General features: G+C 51.3%; 1 protein-coding gene across 7 annotated transcripts in view; it reads right to left on the reverse strand.

Moving 5' to 3' along the window:
* Positions 1–27349, reverse strand: part of SLC8A3 (solute carrier family 8 (sodium/calcium exchanger), member 3) — a 98938-nt gene that overhangs the window by 670 nt on the left and 70919 nt on the right. The window contains exons 2-7 of one of the 7 annotated variants that reach the window (XM_009882131.1): positions 22864–22967; positions 13149–13166; positions 3110–3234; positions 2460–2559; positions 640–915; positions 30–318 (exon numbers count right to left, since the gene is read on the reverse strand). In XM_009882131.1, coding sequence (XP_009880433.1) covers positions 30–318; positions 640–915; positions 2460–2559; positions 3110–3234; positions 13149–13166; positions 22864–22967 — 912 coding nt within the window. Of the gene's footprint in view, positions 1–29; positions 319–639; positions 916–2459; positions 2560–3109; positions 3275–6103; positions 6122–13148; positions 13167–22861; positions 22968–24360; positions 24479–27349 lie in introns of all 7 variants that reach the window. The other 6 variants (XM_009882147.1, XM_009882123.1, XM_009882156.1 and 3 more) reach the window with 6 other exon arrangements.

Genomic DNA, 27349 nt, shown 5'->3' on the forward strand with positions numbered 1-27349 from the left:
AGGGGCTGACGAAGAGCAACGTCGTGGCCACTTTGCACCCCCGGGGGCCACCCAGCTCCCCCCCGAGGTGGGGCCGCCGGCGGTAGAGGAGGACGCTGATGCAGATGAAGGCGAAGATGGTGAAGAGGGTGACAGAGAAGGCCAGGGTGCCTGCCGACACCTGGAACTCCTGCCCCTGCGATGCCCAGTAGATCGCTGCCACCGACCACGCCAGCCCAATGCCTAGGAAGACGTTGACGGCGTTGCTGCCCGTGACGTTGCTGATGGAGGCATCGGCATACACGTCCTGGATGGCCGCAGCTTTGCTGGCAAACGTGTCTGGGGTTGGGGAAGGAAGGAAGGACAAATCACTGGGGGTCCAAGAGAAGAAAAGGGCAACCCTTCAAGTCTGGGGCACAAGAGAGGTTCAGGTGTGGCACTGGCCAGGGACACAGACCTCTCCTGGTGCACACCCTCCCCTCCCATGTCCAGGGACCCCATGTTGCCACCAAGTGGGGTGCAGACCTTCTCCGGGGACAGGGCTTTCTGGAGCCCCTTCCCAGCCTGAACCCCATCCCATGACAGAAACACCTCCCTGGGAGCAGGAGAGCCACTGGAGGACTTTTCTCCCACCCAACCCCCTCCCCACAGCCATCCCACCTGGTACAGAAGTGCCAAAGGCGACAAAGACGACGGCGGTCACCGAGTCCTTGAGGCCAATGGTGCAGCCAAAGTGGGAGGCAAGGTCACCGATGACAGCCGTGAGCATGCCGATGATGAGGATGGAGACAACGAAGCAGGCCCAGCCATTGCAGTACTCGGTGGGGGGCACACAGGCAAACAGCACCTTCCAGAAGACGGTCAGGAAGTGCATCACATAGTCAAAGCAGGACGGCAGGCGCTCCTCGCCGGACTCATCCTCGTCCTCGTCACCCGCTGCAAACAATGTGGAAGGAGAGGTCCAGTACTCATGATGGGGCAGGTCAAGATTACTGAGGTGGGCTGCAGCCCATGCTTGGCCCCCCGCCCCAGGGCTCCAGGGATGCTACTCTCCTCAGACAAGGTGGCATGGTGCCGGCCATGACAGTGGGCTCAGGGCACACCAGGTCCTTCAGTGATGGGTAAGGCTTGGCAAGAGGAGTGCCTCCAGTGACACCCCAGAGCCTGCAGGGCTGGGGAGTGGCAGAGCGGTGCGTGGTACCCACAGAGGGGTAGCCCCATCCCCGTCCCTGTTCCCATCCACAGGCAGTCACATAGTATGTAGTCAGCCTGTGGAGATCACTGTTGAAGGACACCATGAAGTCACACAGGCAAGTGACGTTTTGGGGGGTAAAATAGCAGAATGTGGTAGAATTGGGAAACTCTTGGTCCTCCTGCACAAGAGCATGGGCTGGTCACCAGCAGCACCCCAGCAAAAAATTTCTCATCTGTGTGACGGTATCAGCAGCAGTACTGCAGCCCCTTGGAGAGGTTCCATCATTAGCCTGGTGGGCCAGGTCAGTCCCAAGGCTGGAGGCACTGCTGGTCTTTGTGCGAATACAGGATGATGGAAATAAATTGGAGGAAGAGAAAGCAGGCAGGGAGCACAGAGCAGACGGCAAGGACAGGAAAGAGATGGAGGAAGAGAGAAGCAGGCCTGTTTGCTCCAAGGGTGGAAGTATTGTTTCCACAGAAGCAGTTTCTCTTAATTGCTAGAATGAGAAAAACTGAATAACCCGCCTCTCTTCTTTCAAGTCAGAAGAAGCCCTTGTGGCCACTGGTGACAGCTCCTGCTCAACCACCTGCCTGCTTGCTGCCTGTACTACAGCTGGGTGGAAAAACACCCTTCGGGAAAGATGCCAAACCATCAAGGAAAGGTTCAGAAAGGTGCCCGAGTGTCATTAAGGGCATGGACATGCCTAAAATGCCTGTCCCACAGCTGCCTGGCCCTGGAAGTAGTGAGATCTCTCAGGCTCCCCAGGTAACTGCTAGCAGGTGTCTGGGCCTTTCCCTCCAGCAGCTGTCTTGTGGGGCGATATCTGCTGTCCGAATGTGATAGCCCTCCCTAATCCCAGAGACTCTATTGGCCGTGGCAGACAGGACATCTTCCAGCAGCAGGAACTACCCGAACAGGAGAACACTGGGCATACCAGGAGGCAGCAGCCCAGCCAGGATGGGATGGACAGGATTTTGCTACCTGTACGCTGGTCATCAGACCACTGAAACAGCAGGTGCACTGCCAGTGGATGTAAAGTCTTTGAAAACTGGCCTTCTGGACACCAAAATATGGACCTCCTGGACTCCCAGTTAATGCATCTGCAAAAGCCCAGTATATTTGGAGCAGAGAAGCTCTTTGGACTGGCTTTGCTGATGGCCACCATGCATGCAACAGCTGAGCATCACTGACCAGGCAGATGCCATTTCCTAAGCCCAGACAGATCTCATCCCAGGTGACACGAACCCGGCAGATGCTGGTGTGGGTTTTCTGATGTACCCCTCACCTGCGCTGACGGTAATGGCCTCCAAGAACTGGTCCCTCCAGGAATGTGTTCCTACAACCAAAGCTAGGTTTGTCTTCTTAATCAGCTTGTCCACGGTACTCTGTTGTGGGAATAAAGATGCAGAACAATTAAAGTGGCTGTTAGTGGGCAAGGCTGATCTTGCAGTGCACTGTGGTCTCACAGACCCTTCCCAAACTGTGGAAGTGCAACAAGCACTCTCCTACCAGACAGACAAGGCCATGACTGAAGTTGGGCCCACTCTCTCCCTGGATGGGCTGACTCAAACCTCACCAGATCCTGCTTGTTTGCCACCCCTTACTTTAGACAAGGTTCCTTCTTCCTTCACCCATGCCTCACTAGAGACAGCTTTGCTCCTGCCCTCTCCTGCACACTGGCTTCATCTGCTTCCAGCAGGGCTCTGGGCTCCCTTGTCTTTCTCCCTCCACCTCTGCCTACCAGCAACTACATCCCCTGGCATTTCTTGTAGGCTTCCCCCACACTTTATTGCCCCGCATACTCCTTTTCCTATTCCAGCAGCCCTTTCCCTGCACATGCAGCCACCCTCTGCCCCCTCAGTCCTGCTCTCCATTGCTGCTCTTCAGTGCCACATGGCTTTCCCCTCCTGGAGGACCCCTGGGACAACTACTGACCTTGAACTCATAGGACTCCTCAATGATGACTTCTAGTTTGGGATGCTCGCCGAGTATTGGTTTGCCCATCTCTGCAATCCTCTTGGCTTCCTCCTCTTCAACTGTCAGCTTTCTCTCAGCCACCTCTGTGAAAGCAAGGTCAACACCAAGCTGTAGACACCAGCCCTGAACACCATGGAGTCTCATCTGCAGGGCCTGAGCATGGGCCTCTGCAGCCCTTCACTGGTTGCTAAGCTCAGGCAGCAACAAGGGGGAGTGGTGGGGTGTTGGACCACAGAAACAAGTGGCCAAGATTTCTGAATATCATTTAGTCACCAAGAACATACAAAATATGGCTTTAATTTATAAAAAAAAAAACCCAAAACCCACAAAAAAAACACCAACCAAAATATTTCTTCAGCCTGCATTGGTGCTCTTGTATGACAAATGCCCTCCCATCATCCCTGCAGCAGCCACTTCTTTGGTGAGACTGAGGTACCGAGTCATTCTGCCATTTGGCACAAGTGTCCTTTCAGACAGCTTTAATGCCCTGGCACGTGTCCTGGTTTGAAGGAACAAGAGACGGGATCTTTTTATTCCCCTTTGATTAGAAAATCACTGTTGGCACCCTGTGCCACTCAGCGCTTGATCTAACGCTCAGACAGACACATGTGCGCGCAACCACACATGCGCACAGGTACACGTTCCCAGCGTTTGGAAAAACGAACAGGAAGAAATAAGTCAGGAGCCAAATGCTGGGGGTTTTTTCCATATTGCTGGATGTTTAGTTTCTGCTGGAGGAAACGAAACCAGGACCCCAGGTCAGCAGCATGCTGAGATGACCCTGTGTCAGGCTCACCTTGCTGATGCCCCAGCAAACCCAGCAAGGAACCTGGAGAGGTTCTGGTTGCCCAGATGGGAAGGAGCACCCCAACCAGCAGGAAGTGTGCCCTGGCACTGTCCCCAGTCTCCCCTCCCAGTCACACACTCAAGTGCAGACATGTGCTGATGGGCTCTCTGAAAAGCCTTCACATCTCAGGAAAGAAGCTGTTTTTCCCCCGGCCTTCCCGTGCCTGACCAGTCGGGGCATATGAGCTGCAGCACGGGGCCCAGCTGAGCCTGGGATTAGGAGCTGAGGCTTTGCAGGACTTGGGAGGGGTATCACAAACACAGAGCATCTTCTTCTGGCTAAGCAGTGGGCCAGATGTTACCCAAGGTTTCCTGTAGCATTTACAAACAGCCCAGGTAATGCCTCACATGTGACCAATCCCATGTGGGCTCTTGCAGGTCTCATACTTTGCACCAAAAATCACACAGAAATTATCAGTTCTCCATGAAGCTGGCTTCTCGTCATCAATCCAGCTGGATTGATTGCAAAGACTGGAAGCCTTGCAAGACCTGCAGAGTGTATAAAATATATACTACCTCCTGCAGCAGGTGACATTATTATAAGCCATCACAGAAGCAGAAATAACTACATCCATCATTTGAAATCAATGACGTACATCAAAACCATCACTGCCTAGCTCAAAGACAGCGTACTCTGGATTTGGGAATCCCCACAAGTTTACAAATACCGAGAGAGGGGAGCACAGCACCTGGAGAAGACAGCCAATGCTGCTGGGCAATGCAGGATGCCAGAGGGGTAAGGGGGCAACTGCAGGGAAAAGTCCAAGCAAGCACAGAGGGGAGGGGGCAGCTGAGCTGGAGAAGTGCAGAAACAGGGGTGAACCTAGACAAGCTGCCTCACGCTACGCTTGGGAGACATCAACTGATGATCATCAAGAACAAGATTTAAGTTACATATATTCACTTGAGCGCGAAGTTAGAGGAAACATACATCTCTTTTTCCAAGACAGAGATCATGAAAGTCCATTCTCTGCTTCTACCTGGAAGTGTGTGAGGATGTCAAGCTGTATCCATCGCTGAAAATGCAGATCAGCTGCCGTACCACGTACATGGGTCTCTCCTATCTGAGCTCCACCATAACCTGAGGCTCAGGGGAGGAGGCATCCTCAGCTCTGCAAGGCCCAGCCTGGCAGATGAGCCCAGTGCGTGCTGACATGTGCTGACAGTACTGAGCCGGGCAAAAGCCCAGCAGCCATCCCAGCAGGGCTGCAAAGCCCGGACCCGGTGACAGCCTGGCTCACTACAGCCTTCGGTGGGAAGTAACTACATGAGAAAAGCCGTGGTGACAGCTGGCGGCATGGTCCCTCAGGCTCTCGCCCACTGGCTGCAGCTGCACAACGCAGAAAGCAAATGTCTGGAATCGGAGGAGCTGCCCTGAAAATGGGGAATATGGGGCAGAATTTCCTTGGCTTAACAACTCCAGGAGAAAACATGCAACCAAGCCTCGGTCTCCACTTTAACTCATTTGACAAAAGCATGGTAAGACACCATGGAGCCTCACACAGACACCAGCTGTCTGGGCAAGGCTGAGCTGCAAGCAGGTCCTTAAGCCCACGTAGTGCAGAACGCCTTCCCCTCCCCACAGGGAGCGGTATCCAACATGGCTTTATCCCAGAACTTGGCGTCTTGCTCATGCTGGTTTATGTATCCGTGCCAGGCAGGAGAGTGTGAGACCTGAAACCCGCCTCTGAGGAGGAAGATCTCCTGCATCTCTTCTGACTGTGCGCCAGGTCCAAGGCTGTCGGGCAGGCTGCATGGGAACGCCTGCGTCCATGGCCAGAGGCCGGACCTTCTACTGCTAGCAGGTGGCTTTGTTGTCTCTGTAAGCCACTTGCAGATCCCCTACTGATTTGATGAGCATGGCAATCACTTGCCAGGCAGCTCTTAAGAGTAAATCAAGCGACACGTCCATGTCCAGGAGCGGACAGATTGCTCTAAGCCTGGGGGCTGGATGCAATGTGAGTGTGGGACCAGACACTCCACCGAAGCGAAAGTGCTGGTACTTACCACAGCACTGAAGGGCTGCGGGACTTGTGCTGTTTCACAGGGCACCTTGTCAGCGGAAGAAGTGCCACCAGAGGCACCTTCAAGCCCTAGGTAGGCCACTCGTGGTGAAGTGACAAGCTGGCCAGCGATGGAGACCTGCAGCCTGCTGACAGCATGTCCACCGAGACATGAATAATGGAGGCCCTGCTGTCACCACGCAGCTCCTCTGCAGTGAATACAGAGAACTGGGACGCAGAGAGAAGAAACACGGTTGCCCAAGAAGGCACATCAAGGATGTCCTATGGGGGCAGCTGATTGAACACCACTCCCAGGCTAAGTCTTTCAATGTCAGCTGTAAGCAAACCGCAGGAGAACAGGCACAGGCACTCCAAATGGGTACCTTGCAGAAATGTTAATAGAGGAAGCTTTCAGATAATGAAAAAAGGAGGTAATTCCTTCACACCTCATTAAAAAGCAGTCACATTTGTGAATGTGCAACAGGCAAGGAAAGCACAGAAATCTAACAAACTTCAAAGGCGCATCTGAAAACATTTAACCTGCCGTTGTATTTTCACCGAGCCTCTGTCCTAATGTAGGAGACAAATATAGCTTAAGAGTCACGTGTCAACGTTGTGCTGGACCTTGCTCAATGCACTCATGCAAGTAACCCGCAGGTGCCAAACCCCAGGCTGCAGGCTGTCCTCTGAAATTAAGGCAGTGCCCTTTGTGGCAGGAAGGACAAGTCTTAGGAGCCCAGCTGATACATCTCTGGCCCCAACCTATACTCGCCCTACAGTTACAGGGGAGAGCTAAGCACTTCCAAAGAGCAATACAAAGCGCCTACATGAATCCGCCACTTCTCCCCACCTACTGTTTAGGACGTCTGAGTGCCCTGTAGCAGGAATCCGTGCCAACCTCTGCCAAACCCCAGACCCCCAACCTGAACCTGCTCCAGGCCTGCGGGGTCTGTCTGTTCCGACGGGATGCTGCCGACTGAGTTGAGCCCAGTGTGTACAGACCCAATGGCTGAGAGGGACTAAACCCTCGCAACATCCCAATGGCAGAGTACATTCCCGATGCTCCCGCCTTTCAGGGATGTGCTTCAGCCAGCAGCAGGGTGCACCAGCCTGGCTGCAGAGCCACAGGAGGCCACCGTCTCTGCAGCAAGCGTGGGGTACGCTCCCACGCAGGCTATGGTAGCCACTGGCCCCCCAACTCCTTGGGGGACCAGGTGTAGGGATAGGGGTCTTGGAAGGGCTCCTCCAGGAAGCAGGGACAGGGCACCAGTGAGGTGTGTCACACATCACCCCGGTGCGGTAGTCTGCAAAGAATACTACCAAGGGCTGTGATAAATAAAACACAAGGGGCCGGGGAGGAGGGGGAGAGACAGGTTTTTAATTTGGAAGGTCAAGTCTGTCAGGGTGAATGCTGCCAAGCTGCAGCTTAATTATTAACTAGCCTAATTTCTGTTTGTATCAGCATCAGTACCTACTTTTCAATGCGGATTGCACCCTGGACTCCCTCTTGTCAACCCCAATTAAGCCTGATAAGGTCTGGCTATCCCCAGCAAGAACAGGCGCTTGCCAGGACCTCCTGGGCTGCCTCCACCTCCTCCCTGGGAAGGGGAATGTGGGGAGAGATGGGTCCCCTAAACCCTGCCTGCTCTGGCACATAGGTGTGTGCTCGCAACTTGTCATCTGGGCTACCGGAGCACACACGGGCTGCTAAGGGTAGGCAAGCTGGGGCTACTGAGCCAGGGGCTGCACCAAGGGACTGTGTTCCTCGTGCCAGGGAGCCCAGGGGTTAGAGAGGAGATGCTACACATGGGGGAGATGAACAGGTTCGGTAAGATCAAAGGTTGGGTGGGAGGAAGGAGACTTAAGTCTGATTTTGCTCAGGCTGTAGCAATGGCCACAGCTGACAGCCACCAGGCACTGGACCCAACGCTTGCCTGCAGGAAGTAAGGAGAGGTTTTTGGTTAAACCCCGCTGCGCTCTCACTTACTCTGCCTCATTCTTGGGCTCCCCAGTTCAAGAGGGACAGGGAACTGCTGGAGCGAGTCCAGCGAAGGGCAACCAAGATGATTGAGGGATTGGAGCATCTCCCTTATGAAGAAAGGCTGAGAGAGCTGGGACTCTTTAGTCTGGAGAAGGCTGAGGGGAGACCTTATTATGGCATAGAAGTATCTAAAGGGTGGGTTGAAGGAGGATGGAGCCAGACTCTTTTCAGTGGTTCCCAGTGACAGGACGGGGGGCAATGGGCACAAGTCGGAACATAGGAAGTTCCACTCAAATACACGGAAAAACTTCTTTACAGTTCGGGTGACAGAGCACTGGCACAGGCTGCCCAGGGAGGGTGTGGAGTCCCCTTCTCTGGAGATTTTCAAAACCCGCCTGGGTGCAGTCCTGAGTAATGTGCTCCAGGCAATCCTGCTTTAGCAGGGGAGTTGGACTAGATGATCTCTAGAGGTCCCTTCCAACTCTGAAGATTCTGTGATTCTGTGAATCAGGGTCAACTCAGACCCTTAAAGGTAGGACAGACGAGGGGGGCCAGCAGCTCCTGGTTATGGTCTTGCCACCGCCGTGCTCTGCAGCCCTGCTGGGCACATCCTTGCCACGCTCACTCCAGCTCTCTCACCCACACCAGAATGACCCATCCTGGGACTTAATCTGCAGCTATTTTCAAAGCGCTTTCAGACCTACACATGGTAGGCAGTTTCTTGGGCTCAGAATACCGTAAGCAGATCCCCTCCTCCTCTTGTTTTTGTTTTTTCCAGGAGAAAGGGGAGTACCGAGCAGCATTCTCACATCGTGCATCGCTCCCAGAATTGCTCCAGACACATTGTAAATCAAAGTTATATAAAACCCATTTCCATAGGGTAATCTGGCCGCTACACCTTCTGAGCTGAAGCAGGCAACAGGAAGGCCCTGGAACACCGCTAGAAAGGTAGTACCCATCACCTAGGCAATGCTGCAAGACTACCAAACAGCCACGGACCAGTTTCTATTCCCTGTCACTTGCTGAATAAATTGGATTAAAACCAGCAATGTATTCATGAAAGATTGCTATGAAGGCCATTTCACACCCCTAGAGCTATCTCGTTTCCATCCATTTCTAGGGCAGGCGTGTATCTGCATGAAGGTCACCCCTTCTGGGGACGGCACTGCTAGGAAGAAATTAAAACGGGATTTTTTTTCTTTGTTGCGGCTCGATAAAATATAATCCTGGCTAAACAAAGTAAACAGTGAGCATGAATGAGTTCCTCTCTCCAGAGTGCTGTCAAGCCGTCAGTCACAACTGGGGAAGACTGCTGGCTAAAAGACACTCTGCCTTTTGAGGTTAGCATATGGATATGCCCTTTACCGAAACACATGCACAAGCACCGGCAGCCTAGGCTGCTTTCTAAAAAGGGAGGAATCTGCTTACTTAGCCCTGAAAGCTATTTTTGAGGCGTGATAAATCCCATATACATGCCCCAGCGTCCTTAACGCTAACTGGGAAACGCTGCACATTCATGAGAGGGAGGCTGAGGCACAACAGGGCTGGGAACTGCGCATTATTCCACTGCTGGCTCTGCCGTAAGATTGCTGTTGACACGACTATCCCCGACAGGCCAGTCAGCCGGCGTCTCTGCTCCCCAGTCTCCTCCACCGCAAAGTGGACCCATGAGTTTTCATGCATAAGTAAAGAAACATATTTCGAAATATTTTCGAATATGTGAATATGTGGAAATGAAGGTAGAAAAGTATCTACTGTTTAAACAATTCCTCATCCCTTTAAAGACCTGAGCCTCCCGAGCCCAAAAACTTGCAAGCCAAGGCTCTGCTCAGGCTTTCAGTGACTTTTGCAAAGGCTGGAAAGACCACCAGAGCAGCTCATTCACTGCTGGCAATGGCAGGGACAACTGGAGTAGCTTTGCACTTTGGTATCGAATATTTACCTGTATAGAGTGCACGGAGAGATCATTGCCAGCGCCAAAACTCAAGGTTATGCATCAGAGCAGTTAAAAAAACAAAACAGGTTTGACTCTCAAGTCACTCCACAGCCACCCCATACTACTGTGGTCCTCTGCAGCCCCAACAGTTGGCACTGGACACTTGGCCCAGAGAAGCTTTCAAAAGCTTTGGACAGCCTTGCTGGTCTGGCTCAGACAGTTTGGAGGAAAAAAAATGCTGAGCCGAACCCGTGCCAAAGGCTCTCCCCTGCCCCGTTCCTTTGCCTTGCGTAAAATTCACAGCCCTGTTTTCCCAGGGAGGGCGGGGGCAGAGCCAGGATCTCCCATTTACCCCCAGGTAAGGGCTGCTGGGACAAGAGAGATGTTTTCTCTTGGGCTCATCCATCTGGGCATCCCAAGGGCTTCGGCAAAGAGATGTGGCCACCACAGTGAGCGGGGACTGTGCCGCTGCTGGCCGCACCAGGGATGCTAAAGAGGTGTCACAGGAGGGTAAACACCCCAGGGCTGCGGAGGAGAGCCAGGGTGCCCAGCGCTCCCAGGGATGCAGCCCCGGGGAAAGGGGCACTGCCTGGGAAAAGCTGTGCGAGCTGCTCCTGGAGGGAGGGCATGAGGAACATGACCATGAAATTCCACTGAAACATTCAATAATGCAGGTTTTGGGTTGGGTTTTTTTTTGTCAAAAGTTTGTGTTCATTGACTTCTTTAAGTTGTTGTTAACAGAAAATAATCTTGAATGACTTACTGCTTAATTATCAGTAGCCTATTATGATATCAAAAATAAGATTCTTTTGCAGCCAGAACTGGGCAAAATCCCTGACTAACTAAAACTAGGTTATGTTTTGAAGCAAAGCTGACTTCTGAGATTATATCATTTGCAAAATTATTTCATTTGAAGCATGACATTAAAGCAGCAGTTGGCAGTCTAATGGATCTGTTTGCCATTAAATTAGTCAAAACCAAAACAAATGGGATGACTATCACTGGTATGGAGGCAATTAGCACATTTTGTTATAGATGAAGTAATATAATAAGCCTGATTTGCGACTCATTTTTTGTGGGCAGTCATTTATTTTGTTAAGATGCTATTTTTATTTCAAATACTTCTAATTTAGACATTATCTCATTACTAATTATTCAGAATTTTCGACCACTGAGGAAGACATTCAGTGCTAGGAATCATAGTTTCTGCAATCTTATTTTGACAGTCTCCGACCAACATTTTGGAGAACAATTCCTGTTCTTTCTACAGAGAAGAGAAGATTCTCTTTGTGCATTGACTGGCATATTACTTTCCAAAACTAAACAACAAAAAGTATTTTCCTTTGTATTTAATTAGGACTACTGCAAACTCTTCATACTGGGGTCCATAGAAGAATAAAACTGTCTCATAATTTTGAACCACAGGAATTCATCTCTAGAATTGCACACATCTGATGTTTGTGTTTATATTGTTTGTTATGAATTGTAAAATTGCAGGAAAGTGTTATACTGTATAACCTTTAGCAATGTTCAGAATTGGTTTCTGCTCATCTGTGTAATCTAAATCTAACATGACACGGACTAAACGAGGACGTCGCTTCTCTCCCTGCTGATTAGCCGTGATTGCCGCTGAGTGACACTCCAGCACGTGCCTCTGCGGCGAGCGGGGCTCTGCTCGCCGGCCAGCTGCTGGCTTGTAGCGCGCGTGGGGGCCGAGCACCGCGAGCTAAAACCGTGGGCCAAGCACGCGCTGTACGCACGGAGGGCACCCCGGCAAGCAGGGGTACCCCAGGGCAACCTAGCAAGTGGGGGGGACCCTAGGGACCACCCCTCCTCGCCTCCCAGACAGAGAGGATGCTTTTCTTTCTTAACTGGGAAGCAACTTTCCATAGCTGGTGACCAAGTTCTCCAATAGTGGCTGCCAAAAGCAATCAGGCTGGATCACAACAGAGGGAGGAAAGTTATGTTATTTTAATAGAAATTATTTGGTTCCCGGGGTTCTGATCAAATTAAGCGGCTACTGAATTAAAGCAATGAAATTACTGAGAAAGAGGCTGTGCTCAACTTATTTCCAGTCCTCCCAGACCTGAAGAAGTAACAAAGGAAAACGTCCAAACCGCTCCGAGGAGTTTTCCATAAACACCCTAAGCTGATATTTGGGGAGCTGGGGACTTCTGCCTGCCACTAGCAATTTCCTAATTAGCCCGCTATCCGATGGGCTCAGGCCATCCCTTGCGCAGCAGATTTGGCATCCTTCGAAAAGCAGCAGAGACTGAAGCTTGTGCGGCAGATGCTGCTCCTTTGATTTGCAGCACAGCTCAGGCGTGATGAACGCTTTGGTTTTCGGCTCTGCTTGCAAACCTGTCAGACTCCAGCTCCTCTCTGCACCCTGCATGCCCGCCCTTATCTTTTGACAAATGTTTCTTTAGCGCAAATTCAACTGTAATCATATCTGGAATTGGAGGAATAAGAAAAATGCAGGAGGCGAACATCGCACCGCAGTGGGATCAAGAGAGACTGGCGTAACAGGGATTTCGGGCAAGGAAGAGGGGGGGACTCAGTATTAAAAATGTAATGTATATAAAAAACAGTATGTAAAAACCTGCCATGGGGAGAGGAGATGAAGAGTGGAGAGCCAGAGCTGAAGGTGAGAGGGATGATCAGGTGCTGATGCTGATCCTGCTCTGGCAGTGCTGCCCTGGTGCACCCCTGGGACACTCCAGGGCAGGAGATGAAGAGCACCCTGGTGCGTGCACTGAGGGGTGATGCATGGCCTGATCCTGCACGGGAAGGGGACACTTGTGCAGCCCAGCACCCTCACCCACCCCAGGCAACACTGCCCCGTCCCTCAGGAGTGCTACCTCCCCTGCAGAAAAGCCCCATGCTCCCCAGTTCATCAGCACAACCCAAGCCCCAGAGCTGCCTGAAGAGAGGGTCGAGCCGTGGCCCTGGACCAGTAAGAGCTGCGTGTTCTGCTTTGCAGCCCTGGCTGGGTCATCTTCTGCAACCCCGGGGAAAAATCTGGAATATGGGGAAGGCTCTTAGATGTCAATCAATCACTGTCATATTCTTAATGCATTGCTCTTAACTAGTTCCTGCTGGACGTCAACACCATGAGCTGGGGTTGTCTACAACACAGCAAACACAAACACGGGGAGGGGGGGAGGGGGCTGACTGAAGGGGATGAAAACAGAGCCAGAGCGGGCAGAGGAAAGGAGAAAAAGCACTTACCTTGGGTGAGCAGCAGGGCTGTGGGGAGAGAAGAACATGAGAAAGAGAGGGAGAGAGAAGAAAAGAGGGAAAAAGTTAATATCCCAGGGGAAAAGCGGTTTTGCAGATGACAGCTGTCAGTGAGCAATGGACGTGGCGCAAAGCAGCGTGCGAGCTCGCCAGGGCTGCATGCCGGGTGCAGGCTGGGGAGCAGACCCCGCGGCAGCGAGATGGGGAGCAGGCTGGCAAGCACCGGCGAGCACCGGGGTGCTGGTTCCCCAAAGTCCCCCCCCAGCCCCCCAGCAAAGGCAGAGGGATGGGATGCAGGTGGGGAGTAGCGAGGAGGGGAAGGGAAAAGTAGGGGAGGATGGTTACACTTGCCATGGGGGCCTGACATGACCCAAACTGACCTGAAGGCACAGGGGGGAATGCCCCCGCTTCAGCCAGGAGTGCGTGTGGTTGTGACGGGGCTTGGCACAATTGGGGAGGCCCTGGTAAACCCATGGGTGGCTGAAAAGAGAGGGCAGCCAGGAGCCATGGGCAGTTCACTGAGAAGAGCATCATCAGGGGAAGGTGTTGATAAAATGGGTGCTGGCCTCCGAGTGTGAAATGCAACAGGGGGTAACGCAGCCGTGCATCATCCCCTGGGATGCCCTGGTTCACCTATGCCTATCCTGTGCCCCACAGGTACCGCTCCCAGAGGGTCAGGGTGCTGAGAGGAGCACAGGCACTCATAAAGCATCACCGCTTTGAGTCCCCCCGGCTCTTTGCTCCCAGCTGCAGGTCTGCCCGACAGTGCTGCACAGGCACGTACCGTGTAATGTCATCCCAGCAGGATGCAACTGCCTCCCGGGAGATGTGACTGAGCTGTCCTGCGAGATTAGAGGTGGGAGAAGTGGAGGAGAAGGGGACAAAGGTTCTTGCAAGGACCTGACCAGCCCTCTTGCTGCCTCAGGCAGTGACCTCCTGGCCCTCCCTGCCTTGATTTACCCACTCCCCGGAGCTGTCACAAAGAAACATCTGGCTGGATCCCTCTTAAGTGTTATCCCTAGAAATCCACAGCCTGCATCCAAGTTTCAAAATAACTACAGGAGAGTATAGCAAAAAATATCAAACCTGCTTCGAGAGGGGCCAGACATCAGCCCCATGCCTTAGCTTTGACTTCTACCTGTCCTTCAAACAGCAAACTGGTCCCCGAAGACTTGGTTGCATGCGATGACGGTCTTGTAATTACTAACACTTATTATCATGCACTTTTAGTCTCAGAAGCTTAAAACTCTGTACAAAGACTGAGTCAGTATTAACAGCCCCATTTGACAGATGGTGAAGCAAGCAAAGAGAGGCTAAAGGGAACATTTTGCAAACTCAGAAGTGGGCTGGAGTCCAAAAGTGCTAATTTACCCAGGCTTGCCGGTTCAGGCCTCTGAAAAGCAGGCACTTCTATACAGAGGCACCTAATTGTATCCGTGCTGGTTTAAAAGTGATTTCCTAAGCGATTCGTCAAAGGTCGCACAGCGCATCAGCGGCAGAGCCAGGGAAAGTAATCCTGAGTCCCGGCTCCCAGTCACATCTCTGCTCCCTCGGGCAGCACCCACAGGCACAGCTTTCCCAACAGCCTGCCGAGAGGCATCGTCCTAGTCAAGATCTTCACCCACCTATCCATCTCCTCAGCTGCAAATACCGTGGGCACTTGGGAGGATCTCCCTTGTCCGCGCGGGCAGTAGAGGCGCAGTGAAAGGGGAAGGACCAGTGAGGAGGCTCCTTGCTGAGCATCCCTCGTGCTTCAGGGTCGATTCCTTTTGAGTGTTGAAAACCTTTGGGGGAACCATTCGTGAATACGTTCTGAGGCATGTTCAGTGCCATGAGAAGCAATGGGATGTTTGACCTGCCCACACCACCTCCTGTCCTCCACACAGCTCTGCCTGGAAGCCTCCAGCAGGGCCTGTCACTGCCCCTTGTAGCAAGAATCTCGAGTCTCCTTGTAGCTCTGTCCTGCGGCAGCTCCATGGCCTCCTTACAATTCCATGGTCTTCTGGTTCTCCAGACAATGTGGGGAAATTTAATTTGCCTTTTGCAATTACAAGCATTAGTACAATGGGTCGATTTGGTGTTCAAATTTAATATAATGAAATATTACTGGGCCCCTAAGCTACTGTGGTTATTAAAAAAAAATCATTGGTTCCTCATGTTTTTTAAAACTGTTATTCTAGTGCTCTGGGATTTGAGTTTATTTTTTTCCCCATTTGCTTTTGAGCCTGCAAAAGAACTATTTTTCTCCCTTTCACTTATGATATGATACATGAATATTTGAAGAAGCCTATAAAGCTATGAATGAACCATCAAGAATACAGCGTGCAGAAAGCCCAGGGATTATTTTATCTTTATATTTCTGAGTGAATGCTGTGCATGCAAGCAAGAAAATGATTTCACGGACTAAAGCTTCCTTCCTGCACACGCATCTGCTCATGTGTTCTTAGCCCTGACCTGTGATGTTTCCTGACAGTCCAGCTGGGGATGCTGTACCTGTACCAGCCCCGCCAACGGCCCCCGTGCTGTTCCCATCCCACAAGCCTCCCTGCGCTGACTCCAGCCTGGGCTGCATCCCTCCATCCCTGCATCCCTCCATCCATCCCCAGGGCACCTCTCCCCCTCCCGCAACTCCTGCTCTGCACGTCATGCTCCTCGTGGGGCCAAGCCAGGCCACCTCCATTGCTCTTGGCATCTCAGGTAGTCCCAGAGGTTTGACATGTGTATTCTTACAGGGAGCTCCTAAAATTAGCTCCACAGTCAAATTCAAAATAGCAGTCCCAAGTACCCCTCACCTAACCCTTGCACGACGTGAGCGCAGACACACACCCATGCCCGCAGACAGGGTAGGTGACGCTGACTCTCTCAGGGGACCCAAAGCCTTCAGCTCTGGGTCCCAGTTCCTCCTTTACTGGGATTTCTCTGCCCTGCAGGCCTGTTTTTTATTAGGCAAAGTCAAAATTGCGTGCGTGAACTCTGCCTCCCCTGCCACCCCTGAAACGGGACAATTTAGACCCAAATTTAGCTGCTAAAAAAGCTAATTACTAATAAACAATTTCATCTGCATGTTTTACATGTACTTTGGGGTGACATCCTGCTGTGATGTGCATGCTGGTGTGGGGTTACAGATCAGGAATTGAATTCCCTCCTGCTTTAACTCTACTGAGGCCAAGGAAGGTTAAGCCAAGAGGAACCGGGTTTGGGATGGGAGCAGACCAAAAATTGGGAAATCCTGCAAATCCTGTGCTAAATGAGTGTCCCAGTCTTTTTCTAAATGGTGAAATACCTTTTTCTGCTGTTTACCTCAGAGAGAGATTTGACCACGCTGCATGCTTTATTCTGGACTCATTCTTCATTAACATAAATCTGTTCTAATCAATATCCCTAAAGACTCCAGGAAGCCACTGTGCAGATAAGAGGATCCTCGTTAAAGGCCTGGGATTCCCAGAGCGAGCTGAAATGAGGGAGAGGAGGCTGGATCTTGAGGACACCCTCAGTCACACATCAGGGAAGTCGCAGGCAGCAAAAGGCAAGGAGAACACATCGCCTGCTCCCCTGCGCGCACCCAGAGGAGCTCAGTGACCATGCAAACCGCGGGCTCAGCTCCCCAAAGAGGCAAGGATCCCCCATCTTCCAGGTGTAACTGTCCACAGGCTCTGCCTCCAGATTTGCTCACTGAGGTGAGCAAACTGTTTCCCTAATGGACTGTGAAGAGCTATAAACATGTTTTTTTATAGGCTAACAAGGCAGAGATTTTGCAGCATTAACCTGAATGCTGTTATTATTGAAGTCAATAGCAAAGCTCTCGCAGACTCCAAGAGACTCCTCTCCATCAGGAGAATCAGCAGCGTTCAGCTTAATCACAGAGCTGCAAGCAAATTATTAAACCTTCGGGGAAGGAGGTAACAGCAATCTAACATTTCTTTGTTATTCCCATCAGCAGCTGATGGAAGAACGAGTTTCTCAGCATCTGCCCACACTTCAGAAATCTGCAGCACATATGCTCACGTATCGATGCAGCTTATCTTCTGCAGGCATGGACTTTTGTACCAAGTCACATAATTTCGTCAATATTTTGATATAGATAACTTGCTGGACTGATCCAAGCTAGGAAACCTTCTTCCTTCGCAGTTTAATCCTTACTCGGTGACTCCCAGCCACATCCTCCTCTGGGGCACGAAGCTTTCCCGTCAGGGGTGCTGACACTTGATTAAAAGGAGATGTGTTATGAGATTTGTCCACACCAGTTGATTCTGCGCTGGGAGGGCTGAGAGGACTTCAGACAAAATCTTGGCAAGCCAGGTCATGCCAGCAAGCTGTTTAATAGTGCTCGCCAGCCATCTGTGCTCCAGTTTCCACTGAAGTCACATCTTGTGGGAGACACGCTTTCTGAAGCAAAATTTTGCATTGAAGGACGTCGCTCCCTTTTACAAAGTGTAACTCTCAAGACTCAAGCCTTCACGCACCAGCCCTGAGGTCGAATCTTCCACCGCTATGCCACAAGCTGAATTCTCACAAGCAGACTCCCCATCACCCTTATGAAACATAATTTTTTTCCAAATGCTATTTTCACCATTATGTGGTATCAAGTGAAATCTTCTGAAGTAGCCTCACTTGCCTTTTAGGCTCCATCAACACTAAGGTTAACCACAATTTAAGCAGAAGACTGACTTTATCCAGGGAAAACAAAGCAAGTCTTTCTCTTGTAATCCAGGACTGCAGACAAAGTGTGAAAACTGATGTGTGAAGAAAATATTTCTCCAAAATCCTGCTAGGCTGACAGCAGTAAAATCCTCAGTCCGAGCTGTGAGCTGACACGATACCAGAGCTGTCATGAGAGCAGGAGTCAAACCAACAGACAGCACCTTGTCATAAAGGAAAAGACTCATTTCAATGCAGGAACACTTTAAAAAGGTGCTGCAAAAAGGATGGACAGAAAGGTGGCCCAGGATGCTGGGAGGTTTCAAAGCCCTGCAGCGCTCAGTAGACAGGGATTCAGTTTACATCACCACACATACTGAGGAAAGGTGAGACAAGAAGGATTCAGAGATGAATTCCTTAGAAACGGAGAAGACAAAAAAAAGACCTCAGGAAACCTGGGAGATGGCCAAGAGGCAAAAGAAAAGCAACATTTACCATCTTTGCCAAGCAAAGAATGAAAGCCTCTGATTTCTTTTTGCTCATTCACTTTGATATAATCAGCTTGCGGCAAGCGCCATCTTTGCCAGTGCTCCTTGCATCTCATATGCCACTACCGAGTCAGTATTGGTCTTCATCACAGACCGGGCTGGCAAGAAACCCTTCGCAGATCTATTCTCATCTCCTTGAGTTATTGCAGCACATCAACAAAAAGTGCTGCTAGAGTAAAATAAAGTAAAACTACTTGATGTGATTTGTTTGGATGATCGGAAAGGCTTTGAAAATCTCCAGCTGCAGAAAGCAATGGGTGAAAAAGAATAAATGGGTTGCAAGACAAAGTTTGGTATTCTAGATGTAACGCCTATATAGGGGGGAAAGTAAAGAACAGAAGTGGTCAGCTCTCCTTATGACAAAGGTTAACAACTGAGTGCCCCAAGGCTCAAAGCAGCATGGCACTGATATAATTGGGGGTGAACAGTGAGGAGCAGCACCTGCAGATGATGCAAAATGTTTCGGTCAAAAGGCTCTTTCAGTCAAAAGGCTGTTTCAGTGGCTGTTATGTGTTGTGCAAGCCCTGAACAACCTGAAGAGAGGAATTCGTGTTTGGACCACCACAGGTAGCTTCCTGAGCAGAAATGCTTCTTCCCTGGTAAGGTGCTTGCAGGTGGAAACAGCAAGAGCAATAGGATGAATTTCTCGCTGAGCTCTGGCCCTCACAGTGACCCTCCTGGAGATACTCAGCCTCACCTAATTGTGCAGCCCAAGACAAGGTCATTCCCCTCCAGCCCACAGTTCCTGCCAGGGCAAGCAGATATTCCCTTGATTGGTGGCAACTGCTTCGTACCAGCACATACGTGGGACAGCGCAGCCAGTAATGCAAATCAACCATGCCATAGCAAACCCTGCTCCCGCCTGCTATCCCCTTCTGCTGCTTGTCTATCTGAAACCACTGCCACCACAGTCAGCAGCAGTGTGGGTACCCTCAGGGACAGCACATGGGATTTGAATAGCACGGGGCTCCAGACCAACTTCTGCATCCAAAAAAAAAACTGTTTAAACTTCCAAACTCTGCCCCAGGCTGGTTTGAGAAGCACACAGTCTACTCCCCCTGCTGTCGGCTCTGCCTTCCCTTCAGGGCACCACATTTCATCACCGACTTCATCACTGCTACCTAGCTTGTACCCTTAAGGCAAGCTAGCAGCTGCCCTCTGCATGGGGAGGTCCTGGGGCAAGTGCAGGCCCTCAACATGAGGCTGGCATGACTGCAATGGACTGGCTGTCTGTGCCTGACCCAGATTGCAGATCACTTCCAAACACGAGTGCCCGTCAGCTGAAGTGCCCAACACTGCCCTGCTCCCAGCTGGGTCAGAAAGATGTTTTGAAGACACTGCGAAGAGCCATCTGAGAACACCCAATACTCTGCAGCTCCCTGGGCACCGGTTCAGTGTCACAGAGCTAAGTGGGGAGTAACAACAAAACGAGGACACACCATGAAGAAAAACCGCGTCTTCTGCAGTGCTGGAAACAAACGCGTGGGTAGCTGAAATCCAGAGAGACTCTTCATCAAAAGCAAACCCGGCCTGAACCTCCCTGGAGAGACAGGAGCTGTGCTATGCCCTCGCTGTGTGAGTCGCATGGGGGCTCATGCATCACCGCCACAAAACCAAGCAAAGTCCTAGCTAGGCGGCTGTGGTTTGGGATATTCCCCCCGTCTGTGGGTGCGGGGCAATGGCAGCATCCGCGCAGTTTGCACCGAGGCGGCTGCACTGCCCTTGCAGCCCACGGGGCCGTATGGGTCATGCATGTGCTTTGCAATAATTAAACCATCCGAATTCTGCCCCTGAGACAGCGTGATGATAGCAGGAAGATGTGTGCAGGGGTCAGCATGAGCATCCCTTCCCGATGCTGTATGCTTCCCGAGCTCGTGCGCATCCCAGGCTGCCTCCTCTCCGCCGGGAGCCGGCTGCCCCGTCAAGCTGCTGGCGACAGCATCTGCTGTGGATCGCTCCCCATGCTTTGCATGGGAAAGCCTCGCGTCGCTCCTTATTCTTCATCCCAGGCACAAGGCACACTCCTCAGAGACACCACGTCGCGCGCAGTGCTACAGAGCTGGGGATCTTTCCAGAATTAGTGTAGCGACTGTGCCACCTTGTGCCAGCAACATTCACAAATGCATTTTAACCTCCCACCTCTCGGATATTAAAACCATGGTGCTCTCCCTCTGACTTTTCTCTAAGGAGGCCCACCAGCGCTCCGCATCTCCTCCTCAGCATGGTCCTTCCCTTCCTCCAGGTAAAGAGGGTCCGTCCGAGGATGTGCCCGCACCTCCGTCAAGGGAAGCAGCTGCCCCGCAGGCTCTGCGCTGCAGATCACTTCGCCTGCCTCCGATCTCCTCTGTGCTTGTTGCAAATCAGACAGTCCCACTGACTCCAGCCAGCGCTGGTGTAAACGCGACAACACACAATACTGGCGTTGTAGTCCTGATAATAACGAGGACATTTTACAACGGAACCACCTTCAGGGCTATTTGGATTTTATTTTTTTTTTCAAATACATGTTTTTATTCAGCCAGATGCAATGTGGCCTATACGGGAAGAAGAACCGCAGGACTGCAGAAAACCCAGCCCACTCCTGGCTCTGTATCCTGCAGCTCACTGGTTTGGAAAAGGATGCTGGGCTCACAGAGAGCAGACAACTGAGCAGAGACTTCAGTGTGATGCCCCAAGCTGCCAAGTGCGTAAGCAGAAGAGAGTCAGAGGCAGGTAATTTTCCTCCCTTACCTGCTGAGATGGAGGCGAGAGCCCCGTGGATGGGAAGGGGCATGTGCAGAGAGGAGATACCCCGGGGTGATTCTAGGGCTGAAGACTTTGATCCAGGGTTGAACACTTTGCCGACACTGATTCAAAGGGCTTAATCTCCTTAAACTTCCAAGAAGAAATCTGAATGTGATATGGCTACAGTGAGCAGGTACCTACACAGAAGGTGCAGCGCACTATATAGTTCTTTCATCTGATGGAGAAAACTAGGAAAATAGCTAGTGGCTACAAGCTGAGCCCAGACAACTTCTACCTAGAAGCTGTGCTCACACATGTTTACCCTGGAGGGCAATTAACTGCTGGGACATAACCCTATGGGATATGGCAGGTTGGTCACTGCTTCCACTCAAGGGCAGCTGGACTTTGGTGAAACCTGAGGGTCTGTGCTGAACACACAGTGAAACCCAGTGTGTGTCACTGCCTGCAGGCTGCAGGAGATGGTCTAACAGCATTAAACTATGAATCCTCTTTGGGTTTACATTTTACAAACCCACAGATGCTATATGACATTGTCACGCTAATGCAAGCTGTGTCTATCCTGAATGTCCTACAGAACCATGGATGGGATCTCGGACTGGCCAGAGGGTGGCTGCTGTGCTGGCCAGATAAGAGATAGGAGACGTTTCAGCAAGGGAAATCTGTGCGATGTATGGGCAACTGCCAGGTGTTCCCATCACCTGCAGCAGCACCATATCACAGAATCACAGAATGGTCAGGGTTGGAAGGGACCTTCGGAGATCATCTAGTCCAACCCTTCTGGAATAGTTTGGACAGGAACGCATCCAGGTGGGTTTTGAATATCTCTGGAGAAGGAGCACATGGGAGCAGAAATAAGCCTGTGGGCACACACATCTGTCTCTACTCTGTAGCAGACACCCAGAAGGTGGATTTGAATTCCCTTTTGTAAATTGCTTCTGCTTAAAGCTTGGCCCTCCTGGGCTACCCCAAAACTGATGAAGCCAATGGCAAGACTCGCTCAATGACAACGGGGTCAAACATATATAAGGCAAGGACAAAGATACATCTAGGTAAGGCACAACCATAAATCAGGGTTTATTCCCACTATAATCCTGCTCTGCTGGGAGATCTGGTTCTTATTGCTGATGAAGTAGGACCTCAGCAGAGCTCCACACCTTCTGCACAACAGGCTGTGATTGTTTGTGACACATTAAGGGCGTTTTTAGATGAAATACATGGAAAACCATTTTAAAAAATAAAAGCAAAACAAGATACCTCACACCTTCCCTCTTCTCCCACGGGCTTTTCGCCACACCTCATAGGGGACCCAAGAGCACCAAGGCAATGCCAGTGGCAGGCAACAACAGAGGGAAGGACAGGGGGGTATACGGGAAGGGCCGAAGGGGCAGCCATGCATTATGCCCTTCTCTTGCCTTTCACATTCCCAAAAATTCTGGCAAAGGAGCAGGAAAGGGGAGAACAGCAAAGGTGTGCTTAGAACAAAAACAGATCAAGACAAGGAAACCCAATCAAAATAATACAGCCTCTGAGGCTCAAGCATTGCACAAAAGGAGGATCAGAAGTAAGCTGGGCTCTAAAAGGCAGAGATGACACCGAAACAGGGCGAGAGCGAGAAAAGAGGAGCGCGGAGAATGGAAGTCGATCCATCTACAGGAGGAGGAGAAAAGGAGGGAGGGGAAGGAGGAGAAAGAGGGTTATATTTTCTAGATTTGGGGTTTGGAGACTTGATTCTGATTTTTTTTCTTATTTCATTTTTTTCATAAAGGATCTCACACCTGATATTCCTCGTTCCATCCATTTCGGTTCACCAAGGGCAATGAAGAAATTCTCCTGCCTTTCGTATTCCTCCTCATCTACTATCTTAACCCTTACGGTCTTCCTGTAGGGACAACAAGAGAGACAACCATGTACAGCGGGTCAGCTGGCCGGAGGCGAGGAGGCAGCAGCAGCGGCAGCAGCAGCGGTGGCGGCGCGGGCTCCTGGCACGGCACGCAGCCCCTTCCCGGCAGGGCAGTGTGCCTGTGAGACACGGGGCATCTGTCACAGCTGCTTCTTGGGGAGCAGGAGGGTGTTAGGGAGAGAGGGGGCTGGCGAGAGGGTGAGGAAGGAGGGAGAAAGGGGGGAGGTCGGACCTTGCTGATGGTTAGTGGGAGGCGACGTCTGCAGCGCAGTTTTTTCAGTGTCACATGGTAATAGAAAGGGTATCGGCTGCCTGGAAATCACCAGGGACCACCCTGGGGTACCCACTGAGTTTTAGCTGGAAGATCAATTGCTTCTGCTACCATCACAATTAATATTAAATCTGCAGGGACTCTGGGCTGGGAGCCTGAGGAGAAGAGAGAGAGATGGGTACTCACAGACACGTTCCCCAGTGGGGTGAGGTGGGTCTCTGCTGGCAGGCTACAGCTCTGTCAGCTGTGGAGGAGGCTGGTATTTCTAATTTCTATTTTTAAAATAGCACATCTTATTGCTTTTTCTCCTTGATACCGTCTGCCTCTTCCCCCTGACTTATTCCCCGAGCGAGGATGCAGCTTTCCCCGGGAGAGGACAGCTTTGCTGGGACTTCGAAGGGGACACAATGGGACTAAAATGCCCTCCGCTGCTCGAATGGAAGTACGCTGGGTGCTTGAGCAGGGCTGGCCCCTTCTCCCTGCTGCCAGCTCACCTGGCTCCCTCCAGCACCCCTGCAATGCACACAGCTGCTCTGAGCCCTCAGGTCAACCAAAGTGGGGCATCAGCTCCTCCCTGTCCTCGCCTCCCGCTCCCAGAGACACTCCAGAGCAACAGGACCAGGGGCTGCACAGCCTTTGCCAAGTCCTTCTCAGAAATTACAGGAGCTGCTTCTCTGCCAGGCCTCAATTCCTGTCTTTATCTAACGTGGGTCTGACCAGGACACCCTGTAGGATCAGGGCCAGGCGATCATCTCCTGAGATGCCAGATGTGTTTCTAGCCAGCATCTTTCCGTTGACGCTACAAAATTTGCTTGGACCCTCCAGTGGGGATGGCAGAAGGTCCCTCTCAAGCTGCCGCAGAAACACGGACAAGCGGGGCTGCTCTCCATCCTTCTCTCTCTGTCCCCCTCACCGCTTTGCCTCTCCCCCGCCCCAGCATCACTCCCTCCCCGTGGGTACCATGTGACACGGTGTGTGCGCACAGCAGTGTTTAGGGCAGAGCGGTGGGAGACAGAGAGACATCAGAGGAAGAGGAGGAGAAGAAGAGGAAGGAGACGGAAGAGAAGAGGAAAGAAGAACGTTAATGTTAGTCTGGCGGGCCAGTACTACACCTTTCTGTAAACTCATATCCACCATGCGGGGGCTCATCAGCTCAATGAAGAAATTCTTGTTTTTTTCATACTCCTCATCATCAATTACCTTGATGTGAACTGTTTTGCTGTGGACGGAAAAATAGTAAGTGTCATAAAGGGGAGAAGAGAACAGAGAAGCAACAGTGGAGGAAGGTAAAGAGTCGAATGGGGACATTAGAGAGTCAAAGTTTTCTCACCCACTGAACACGCTCAACACGGCCCTTGAGAAAGGCTAAAGCCCCAACTCCTGCAGGTGACACTGCCCAATTTTCTATTTCACCCAAAGGCATGATGGCAGGCCACACTAGACAAAAATAGCTCTGACCCCCCGGCAGACCAGCGAGGGGCTCAGGAGCCGCCAGCACGATGACACACGGCTCAGCGTGCGGGCAACGAGGTCTGATGGCCGGGGGAGCAGCAGGCATCCCTCACCCCGCTACCCCACCGCACACACACACATGCAGAAGCAGACACACAAGCACACACACACACCTCATGGGCACCGTCCTGCTGCCTCCCTGCTGCCGACAGCCGCCTGCCGGGCAGACACCCATTGACCGCACGGCCCACGGGGGAACCCAGCTCTGATACCTGCATGTCAGAGTGAACCCCGCTTCCCACAGCTCCGTACCCACACGTGGCCCTGCAGCTACAACCTCCCCTCGCTCCCTGCCCATCCTCAACGTTCAGAGCGGTCCCTGGTGCATTTTGTGCACAACCGGTCTTGGCTGGGGATGGAAAAGAGGAGAAAAGCAGGACTGGCAATCCTAGAGTCCGGAAAAATAGCCCCAAGCTTCAAATCCCTATGTGGCTCAGCTGGTAGCTCTTGGCGTCAAATAAAAGCAGTATCTTTGATCCCACAGCACTTCAGAGAGTGAGCAGTCCATCCCGGCATCCTGGGGATGCTGCAATCCCCATCCTGGGGATGCTGCTACTGCCAGCAGCCCCCTGAAAGTCACCATTTCACAATGGAGAATAGGAACGTTGATTAATTGTCGTCACTGCAGCTTGCATTCCTATTGATACCACTAATGATCACAACGTTAACCAGCCCTCCTCCAATTTGACTCTCAAGTCATAACTGCTCCTGCACTCTGACCATGGAAATCCCGTTCCCCGTGCTGGCTCTGGTTTTTGCCTTGGTCCCAAGCTCCACCTTTCAAATGATGGCATACGGGATAGGGAGAAGAGTTTGGACAACCTCGGCTATATTAATGAATGCAGGAATATGCAAGAAAAATCACCTCTAATTCTTCTTTCTAAGATAAATCAGCTTTATTTTTGCCAGTGCTTGTTCTACCCATAGCCTGCACTAATGCCAGGAAGTCTCCTTTCCCTTCTCCAGACCCTTTCAATCTCCACTAATCCAGCCCGAAGGATGCAGGATTTTAAATTATGTGTCTCTGGTGTAAATGTTGGTGCTCAGCTAAGACTTCATCACGATGATTTTGATGCATTTTCTTTTTGGAGAGGTTGACTGAATTTGGCTTTTGAACCCGGTGGTGTCTGGGCCTCTGGTACTTTGCAAAGCTTGTTCAATTTGCTGAGCTAAATCTGCAGCTGATTCATAGCTCTGATCTTTTCCTTGCTCATATACTACAAAACAGAAGGTGGGATTTTCAAAAGCAGCCAGTGCTTCCCGAACGTGGGTTGCCTTTTAAAATCCTATTCATAATTACCATTGCTTATGGTTTTTCCATTCTAGGAGCTCCAAATTACTCGGTATTGTTTGTCTGCAAAAATTCGGAAAAAAACCCGCAGACGACGTTTCCTGGGGGCCAGCTTAGGTATCATGACAAAGCTATTTTAAGGCTTTATGCAATGAATATCATGCATGCTCACCATTTGAGTTTGCTTTCATACAGCAACTTTCTTCTCATTTCTTTCTTTCTTTTGTTTCTTTTTTTTTTTCAATGTGGTGGCTCTCCGTCTTCGTGAGTGGTGTGTGCGCATATTGGAGCGGAGAAGAAATACTCATTTAATGAGGACGCCTGCCCAACAGGTGATGTCCCCACCTGTGTGCTGTTTGTATGGAAAGCCCGATTTCACGGGAGCCCCTCATCTGTGCGACAAATGCTCTGAGCTGTGGACTCCAGGAATAACGACTCACCACATGCATACTTTGTGAAGTACAGAGCACTCTATATGGGACTACTCTAAGTAGTCCCATAGCGGTGAGATTTCCTTCGAGTAGTCTTTTTTTAATGTTTAAAAGAAGTCAAGAAAGAGGAAGAAAACGTGGTGGGGATCCATAGGAAGGACGCACGGTAAAATGCTGGCTTTGCAAAGCAAGTCCCCTTGGGACAGGAAACCGAGAGCGCAAACCCTATGGACTCCTAGACCAGCTCAGCTCTGCTGCGAACCGGGCTGTTACCACACACTCAAGCCTCAGGTAGCTTTGCAAAAAAGGGTCTCTGAATTTGGTGACCAATCTAGTAAATTCCCTGTTTCCTCCTTCGCTACTGTATTGCGTTTGCATGGCAAGGTTTTGGTAGGGGGGTGGGGTACACGGGTGGCTTCTGTGAGAAGCTGCTAGAAGATTCCCCCACGTCCAACAGAGCCAACGCCAGCTGGCTTCAAGAGTGCCCTGCCGCAGGGCAAGGCTGAGCCCATCAGCGATGGTGGTACTGCCTTTGTGAGAACATATTTAAGATGGGGGAAAAAAATGCTGTGAACAGCAGCCAGAGAGAAGAGTAAGAATATGTAACAGAAAGTACTCTGCAGACCTCTGCAGGTCAGTGAAGAAGGAGGGGAGGAGGTACTCCAGGTGCTGGAGCAGAGATTCCCCTGCAGCCTGTGGTGAAGACCACGGTGAGGCAGGTTGACCCCCTGCAGCCCGCGGAGGTTAATAGTGGAGCAGATATCTACCCGCAGCCTGTGGAGGACCCCATGCTGGAGCAGGTGGATACCCAAATGAAGCTGTGACCCCATGGGAAGCCTGTGCTGGAGCAGGCTCC

This window comes from Charadrius vociferus, unplaced genomic scaffold, assembly GCF_000708025.1.
Source record: "Charadrius vociferus isolate BGI_N301 unplaced genomic scaffold, ASM70802v2 scaffold50, whole genome shotgun sequence".
NCBI classification, from domain to species: domain Eukaryota; kingdom Metazoa; phylum Chordata; class Aves; order Charadriiformes; family Charadriidae; genus Charadrius; species Charadrius vociferus.